At 29.8% G+C, this 9,413-nt stretch overlaps 1 protein-coding gene across 1 annotated transcript; it reads right to left on the bottom strand.

Moving 5' to 3' along the window:
- Nucleotides 1-5,969: 5,969 nt before the first annotated feature.
- Nucleotides 5,970-7,453, bottom strand: LOC18035897 (gibberellin 3-beta-dioxygenase 1). The gene is given in 3 exon segments (XM_006427062.2): nt 5,970-6,038; nt 6,040-6,604; nt 6,953-7,453. Coding segments are annotated over 3 exon segments (1,110 nt in total). The 5' UTR covers nt 7,429-7,453.
- Between the last annotated feature and the right edge of the window lie 1,960 nt (nt 7,454-9,413).

The following is a 9,413-nucleotide window of genomic DNA, read 5'->3' as shown; positions in this document are numbered from 1 at the left end:
GAGGTTAAACATCATATTTCTTTTTAATGCCAATGGTTTTTCAAAATATAATGTCAGCTAGCTTTGCTGTTAGCTGTTATGTCTCTTTTGTAGTTTATGTCGTTGTTTAGATGTGTAAACATATTAGAAGGATAAAGCTCATTATATTCTCCCTTAAAGCTCATTACTCTTTATTGTTATATTTTATTTTGAATAAATTTCCCACCTTTCGAGATTTCCATTTTCTTTTAAAATTAAAAAAAAATAATATCATCCACTGTTTTCATTAGAATGACCATCTTTTTTTTTATAATACTAATATATATATATATATATTCTAAAAAGATAATAAGTACGCAATGTCTAAATTAATTTTTAATCCCTAATTAACTAATTTCTCCAAGATTCAAACTTAAGTAACAAGTCAAAGAAGCCTACTAAAGAAACACCTAGCTAGGCAAATTGCTAATCTTATATGTTCATAATATTAATATGTATCTATCTCATAAAGGGAACTTTAATTCATATCAAATCACGAATAGAATTGATAAAGGAAAAGTATTACCAAATTATCGCCACACATTCCGAAAGTATATATCCACGTGTTATCGTTGTCATCTTAAACTCCTGTATTCAAAATTTAATTTACTCATCATTTTTTAAAAATAAAACCTCGATAAAGGGAGGCAAAGAAATTAAAAAGCGAGAGACATAACAACTTTATCCCACGACATAGGGATATTATTAAATATTCACTAAAAATTTATTGACATATTAATTTATCACCAAGATTTTTTAATAACTACATTTTACCACTTAATGTTTTGACTATTATTATTTTATCACCAAAATCTTAACTAAAGATGGCAAAATCTAGAGGATCGGAATATAGGTGCATCCGGATGTGCATCGACATTGATATTTTGTGATCCAAATCCACATCCACATCTAGATCCACCAAAAAAAAAAAAAAAATGCACATCCAAATGTGGGTAATACTCGTATTGATTGTAAGTAAATTTTTCGGATATCTGGATCTGCATAATGCTAAATTCAAATATAATTTATAATTTAACAAACTTACCTAATAAAATCCAATCATAATTTAATATTCAACAATTCGACACCTAGAATAACACAAAACAACACCATAAGTTCACAAATAAAAATACCACAACATAAATCAAACATCAAGATTAACATAAATTCACATAGATTCTATTTAAAGCGATTACACCATAAATCCATATAGATTTGACTTTTTTTGGTTTGACTTTTTTTATTTAACTTATATATTTTTAATTTAATTTTAATTTAATAAATAATTTAATTAAAAAGTGCAAATCCGGTATCTATTTTTTCAGATGCACTTGCGTTTAGATCGAGATCTGAATCAACTCAAATCTTAATTTTTAGCATCTAGATCTGCATTTTTTATTGTGCGGAGTCAAATTTTCTTGTATTCGGATCTAGATCAGGATCTTTCGAATCTTTACGGGTCTGCATCGATCCCAGATTTTTTTGCCATCTCTAGTCTAAGCACTGTTAATTATTGAGGTCACATGGGTATTTCAAGAATTTCAATCTAAATTTATTTTTCCATTTTCTTAGTTCTTTTAAAATTTTTTACCTTTTTCTCTAGACATCAGATCTACGAGTGTTTTTTTTTTAGATTTTATTATATTATAATTTTTTCTGACAAAATGATGATAATTGAAGTTTTTTCATGCATCAATAAACAATCTAATACATTATATTACTTTCACTTGTATAAACAAATTTAACTATATCAAGCTCAATTATACTGAAATCCTTGAAATAATTCATATAATCTTACATTATTTTATATTTAATTGGATAATTATAATTGAGCTTAATATGGTGAAATTTGTTTCTACAAGTGAAAATAATATTGTGAATTAGTTTGTTTATGGAGACATGAAAATTTTTTAATTATTGTCACTTTGTCAAAAAACCTAGAATTCTATTGTGGGAACATTTTAATATAATAAAATTCTAATAATTGAAATAAAGAAAATAAAAGAAACTGTTTATAAATTGGATATCTAGACAAAAAAATAATAATAATATGAGAAAGAATAAGGAAAATAGGAAAATGACTTTAACTTGAAATTCCTTAGATATCCATGTAACCTCTGCCATTTTTTAACAGTGTTAAGGTAGACAAAAAGATAACAACTAGAACCTATTGTGCTAAAACATAGTTGTCAGAAAATCTTGATGGTGAATTGATATATCAAGAAATTTTGGTGGGTATTTGATAATATACGCACAACATAACTAACAAAAAAAAAATTATCCACAAAAAATACACTAATTAAATTGATAATGATAAATCTCATATAATCATAGGCAAATTCTTGAATGGTCCTGTAGCACTACTCCATACTAAATATCTCAATAGGAGTGGTGCAATTTACTCATCAATTTATTTTTCAATAAAATGACTTTTTTCTTGCTGGTCTAGGAGAGCAAATTCAATTTTGATCACCTTTTTCACTTTGTTGCCGTCCTTGCAGCACCTTATCATGAAATATATTTATATTTTATTAAGGCAACAATTCTTTTTGTTGCACATTCTACAACCAGCCAAGAACATTTAATGTTACCTTTTCTTCAATAGTTGCCACCTCGATCGTTTCTTTCCTTGTTGAAAATCCATTTCAACAATCCAGTACACATGTGTATGCCTTGGTGAAAGATTTTGCATGCATTCACTGTCTATAATGAATTCCTGGCCATAGATGTATAGACATATAGTTATCATGTAGTAAAAAAAAATGGACGATTATAATGTTATAGATTGCTTGGAGATATTCGTAAAAGAAAAGAAATGGAGATGAGACTCCCACGTTAAATACCAACCCTTATATTTTTTTATTATTCAAATTCGACTGACTGCTTCTGCAAAATAAATTTATGAACAGTTGAGTTACGCCATAGTAATTTTGTTTGTATAATAAAAATAATTATTTGAAAAGACATTCACCTAATATAAAGGAATCCATATAATAAGGCCATTATGGAATTCAATAGTAATGTTTGGAGTATCTGATCCTTTGAAAGTGAAAGAGCAACGGCATGATTAATCTAATTAATAGACTTAAACTAAAAGCAGGATCAGACAACCAAAAAGATTCCCATTCCAAAATTACTTTTGCTTTTTATTCAATTCGGAGTTGGCGTCAAAGAGATAGTGAAATGTGAAAAGTTTGAGGCTGATGAGATATGGCTGAAATCATCATCATATATATGATTGAATTGCAATTCATGTAAAACATCTCAGTCATGAAAATTAGTAATGTCCAGTTGTTAATAGATGTGACTCGGATTGATAAGATATTTCCCACGGGCGAAGCTCGATTCTGATTTCTGATAAATCAATTGCAATAACGAAATGTCATTTATGTATGAAAAAGTTCACGGTACAAGCTGGATTGTAAACTTCAGATTATCACAATTGAAATTACTGAGTTGTCGGTGCTAAACTTCTTTAAACACAGTGCTAGGCTTCCTGTGTTTATGAATGCTTTGGATATTACTGAATCTAAGGTTCAAATTCACTATCCATACTCTCTCTACACACAAATTCCTCGACAAAACAAGAACATTTATTACTATAAAACTTAACAAGGCATTGGATATAGATTTAGGGAAATTATCATTATACCACCTTTCTTTTGTCTTATTTTCATCTAACCAGCATAAAATTTTAACATGTTCTTTGCACCACATTTCTTTTTAAATTTTTATCAATCAACCACTTTTGTACTAACACCGTTAAATAATTTAATAAATGATATTTTACCCCTAATAATTAAAAACCATTTTATTTTTAAAACTTGAAAATAAAAATTATAATTATAAAAATATCCCTAAATTTAACAAAGAAAAAAAATCCAAAAATTAGAAATTTTCTTTTTTAATAAAAAATTATAATTATAAAAAATTGCAAACTTTTGGGATTTAATAGAAATCCCCTAAATTATTAAAATTTTGGGATTTATTTTTTTAATAAATAAATTCAGTTATTTTAATAAAATTTGCAAAATTTTAATTTTAATAAATAAATTCAGTTTATGTTTTATTAAAATTTTGCAAAATATTAATTTTAGAAAAATAACTGAGCACCTCTATTTTGAATTTATTTTTATTAAATTTAGGGTATTTTTATAATTATAATTTTTTATTTTCAAAACTTTTATAAGATAAAATGGTTTTTTAATTTATTTAGGGATAAAATTATTATTTTGTTTAAATTATTTAACAGTGTTAGTGCAAAAGTGGTTAACTGATATAAATTTTAAAAGAAATGTGGTGTAGAGAACATGTAAATCTATGGTGGTTGAATAAAAATAAGGTAAAAAAAAGGTGGTGTAATGATAATTTCTCATAAATTTATGATATAAATCTATGGTGGGTTAAATTTTTTTTTTTTGGTATGATAAAATACATATTTCAATTTTGGATCCAAATGCCTCTACATTTCAAATTCAGGAAAATTAAAATTGATACATTGATCTTTACAGAAAACTATTTGCAAGTCCAGTTAATTGAGTCATTCTATATCATAAACTTTTGAGTTTTGTTGATCTTAAGCGAAATGATTTTACTATTGATTATTTTATTGGATAAATACTCAATTAATCTCTACAGTTTGAATTAATCAGCTAATTGTTCTTGTATTTTTTTTTTAAATTACTAAAAAAATTTATATTATATTTCTATTTCCATTGAAATCTGTTTTATTATTCTCTAATTTTCAACCGATGCATGTTTGGCTCATCAAATTTTTTTAAAAATATAACTAATTGGGTACTAGGTTCTAACTACAAGACCTAAAGAAGCATTTACTTGTATAACTTTTTTCATTTTTTGTGACCCAATTAATACCTATGAAAATATTACTTGAGGCGTGCCCGTAGGAAGCCTTTTCATTTTTTTTTTTTCACACCTTGGACACAGGTGGAGTTACAGTTACCTTACCTACTTCGAACTACAAAACAAACAAATCAAAAACAGTAAAAACTGCCTTGTCATAATAATAATAATAATAATGTAGGGAACTAAATAATAATACTAATAATAATAATAATAATAATGTAGGGCTCTCAATTACTCTCTTACCCAATGTCAATAAGATTCACGTGTTTGCAGAGCATTGTCGCCACAATAATACCAAAAATATTCACATCTTGATTTGATTCATCTGCGGAGTCTGAAAAAAGTGAAATGAATCATCTTGAGAGATGTAAATTCGAGGTCATTGAGATGTAAATTCGATGTCATTTCTTAGCTCAAATATTTTATATTAATCATGGGCTGATATTATTGTCCAATTCGTTATCGGTTTATTAGAAAGGAATAATTGGCAATATTATAGTGATATATTGTTAAATACATTTCATTGTCTTTGATGTCTCGTCTAATGATTATAATACAATACAAAGTAATTGATTTTATCTCGATAATGTCTTATTTGAGATCTTCCTTCATATCCGGGGCAGAAAAAAATGCTGCTTCTTGTGTCTTTATTGGGACAATTCAAATGGGTATTTTCCCTCTATATATCTCTTTCAAACATCAACACAAGAGACACAATAGAGGCTTATTTGTCTTCATTCCCTTTACATGATTAATTGATGACTTTTTTTTTTCCATACATATCCTCTTCTTGGTGAGAAGGTCTTTAAAGTTTTTGGAGAATTATTCTTTTTTATTCAGTACTTGCCACATGGATATATATATATATTATCATGATTAATTGAAGTATACATGTAATAATCATTGAATGAAAAAAGAATAGTGCTCAAGACTTTTCTCTTCTTCCTGACGTTTAGTATGAGACCTAAACAAAATTTTTCCAATTTAGAAGAATAGGGTACCCGTATATAACATGGCACTAATACCAATCAAATTTAAAAAGTAATAATAAGAAGAAGAAAGTATAATTAATTTGATTCAGTAATCTAACCAACTTGTACACTACTATGATGATCATTCACATCAACCAAGCCACTTTTAGGAGAGCAAACTCTTAACTGATGAAAGTGCTTTGTTGAAATGTTTTGCTTTGGTGTCAAGGTACTCACTCCAAGTGATTGGCCGATATAGAGGAGGATGACTTGGGCCTACAAGCTTTTGAAGAGGTGAGATTTGGACACTTGATGGTGGCCCATACAGATAGGCAATGGATAACCTATGCTTGGCTCGGTTCACCACAGCACGGTGGAGCACACTCGGGTATGATCCGTTTGATAATATGTGGATCAAGTCCCCAACATTGACCACAAGGGCACCGGGGATAGGCGGGACCATGACCCACCCGGTTCCCTCTTTCAGGACCTGCAACCCGCTGGTATTGTTTTGGTAAAGAATAGTGAGTAGGGTCGAGTCCGTATGCTCGGCGAGACCCATGGCCCGATCTGGATCCGGACAGGCCGGGTAGTAATTCAATTGTAACGCTGCGCTAGCATCAGTGAAATGACCCTTCGGCCCAGCCCATTTGACATCTTGCGTTGTTATGCCAAGTGACCCCAGCACTAACCACATCAACCTCCCTGCTAGCTTTTTCATTTCTTGCTCATATTCTTCAATTATATCACTGTTAAAAATTAAAAAATAATTAATTATATATATATATATATATATAAATATAAAGATGCTATTATCATGGATTCATGGATAAAACAAAAGTAAACAGTGTTTGCTATTATCACTCAAAATCTTCTAAGTGGGTCCATCGCTTTCATTGTAATCTTTGCTAATTGCATTAAGGAAAGCAAATGGGTGTTTGCGTTTTGAGTGTACTTATACAGTTATGCTACCATTATCATCATCACACAATAAAGGAAAAAAATAAAAAAATAAAAACATGGTGACCATGAAATGGCAAAAAAAACAAATGAACAACTTTACACGTGCATGAGCATGTGTGACTAAAATAAATTACCAGTGTTTGCAAAAATCTTGGGGCCAGAGTTTGCGGAAATGATCAAGAGGTGATCCAGCTACGGTGAAACCTTCAGACCACATAAGCTTAGAGAAAAATGAAGAGATTCTAGCCAAGCCATAGCCAGCAACACCATCAGGTGATCGCGCAGCTTTGAGCTTTTGTTGAGTTGGTAAAGAGAATAAGCTTCTGCTTGTAGATTCAGTGTTATCGAGAAGATTAGTGGGGATGCCATGATTTATGACTTGGAAAGCACCCCAAGTTTTGCATGCATTTCCGACGAGTGTAAGGGCATTAGGGTCATTGAGATCGATAACCGGCACGGATTCGGAGATCAAGGAGTCGCCGATAGGGTACTCATCGCGTTGTGTCCATGCATATGAGTCGGGTAATTCTTGCAGTGAGGTGAAGTCCAGGTGTTTGTGTTGGTGGAACACAGGGTGGGCTCTAAAAGCATCTGAGAGTCTTGAAGGCATGATGAAATTAATAAGTTTGAAGAGGAAAAAGAAAAAAGTATGTGTCTTGGATTTTAGATGTTTTACGGAATAGGAGCTAGCAATAAAAGCTTAGTATGTAGTACTGGCTAGGAAATAGCAATAGTAGTAAGCAAAAAGTTGGATGACTATGAGTAGAGAGGGAAAATATGAGATGAGAGACATGATGGTTTTTGTAGAGTATTTATAGAGACGATCATAAGAGAGAGAAAGAGGAAGGCGCGCCTCAAAAATTAAAAAAAAAAGGGTGATAATTATGTGTATATATATATAAGTGTTGGTCCAGAATCATATCATATACTTTGTTGAAGTTCAAAAAAATTGTTACACCTATAATAATTTTAGATTGAATAATTTCTGTATATATATATATACATACACACACATACATGCATGAGAGAATGTTAGTTGCTTAAACTAATAAAAAAAATTGAGATGTTTAAAGGGACCTGGAGTTTGATTTATATTCGTATAATACATAACAAAATAATATTGATCATTAAAAAATGGTTTCAAATTTAGGGAATCAAAAGATTGGAAATAATGTGGAAAGATGAGATGCTGAGTGATAGGATAATACATACGTCATAGGTATTCATTAAGGAAGATATAATTTATTTATCATTATCCTAGTTGCTACAAAATATAAAATTAAATCTAGAATATACAAGAAAAATAGAAAAGAGAACAACCAAATCAAGGACAAGTATGTGCATACAAGAAAGAAGGGGGACTAAAGAGGAGAGTATGATGGAGAAGATGGGGACAATGTGGGTGAGACTAAGAAGAGAGTGGTGGGTTTCTTTTAAATGTTGAGTGGTGTTGGGAGAAGTGTGGATGGAAGGAGACAAGAAATGAAAGGAGAGTGAGTGTTTGTATTGGACAAGAGAAAGAACAAAAACTGAAAGGACCATCTTGTCCTCTACAAACAATAGAAAGTACTTAAGAAGGAAAAGCATCTATGAAAAAAAGAAAAAGAAAAAAGACTCTCAGGCGGTCAGGCCAAACCAAAGGCAAAGGGGGGTTCCATGAAAGAGTAGGGTCCTGCTCTCTCCATGTGCTTTTGTCTTGTCCTCGAGTAGAAAAACATCCAAATCAATAAACCCAAGCTTGAGCCTAATCTCTCTTCACTATAAGACAATACCCACCTTATTCACTACGGTGTATAAATCATACTTGTCCTTCCACTTGCTCTTTCGATATTGGTGAACTTAACTTCTCTTGTATCTATGGTGGCTGAGGCACATCTACTTGTTTGGTTCTCATAAAAAGTCTACTAGGTTGTATATTTGTATGAGACTATGAGATTTATATAAAATAAAAAGGGACCAGATCAATTGATTTGATTTGAACCAAAATTTAAAAAATAAAATAAAATAAGAAAATTATCAATCGTCCATCTATTATTTCCTTTGATTTAAAAAAAAATTGAAAACTTTTAGTTGATTCAATGATTCATATGAAGATTATAAATTGTATCAACTTTTCATCTTTATGTTAATAGTGTTAGAAAATCTCAATAAAATTATCATTTTGTCTTTAAAGTTCAATTTAATATTATGATGTAGGATATTTTTTGACAAAAATTAGATAAGACAAACGATATTAGATTTGGTCTTATAATATATCATTTTGAAGTTCTTGATGAGAAACAAAAATTGTACTTACTCGTTTGTCATATTTTCTCATTTAATGCCTCAAGAAAGTATATGGCATCATTCTTTGAATTTCTAGAAAATTTATTGGATATTTATCTTCTTTTAAGTTGTTTTTAAGTGTCTTTTTTTGGTTAATTTTTATTCCCATTAGTAGAATTAGTTTTATGTAAACGTAACTTGGATTTGGCTGGTACTTATGTAAAAGTGAAAAAAAAATGATATCATATTGTTTAGCTAAGAATAGAAATTTTGACACTTTTTATTATCATTTAGTAGAAAATTGATACTTTTTTTTTAAATGTATGTGAC

Source organism: Citrus clementina, unplaced genomic scaffold (assembly GCF_000493195.1).
Source record: "Citrus clementina cultivar Clemenules unplaced genomic scaffold, Citrus_clementina_v1.0 scaffold_7, whole genome shotgun sequence".
NCBI lineage: Eukaryota > Viridiplantae > Streptophyta > Magnoliopsida > Sapindales > Rutaceae > Citrus > Citrus x clementina.
Note: the sequence above shows the minus strand (reverse complement) of the source record. Positions and strands in the feature narration are given on the sequence as shown.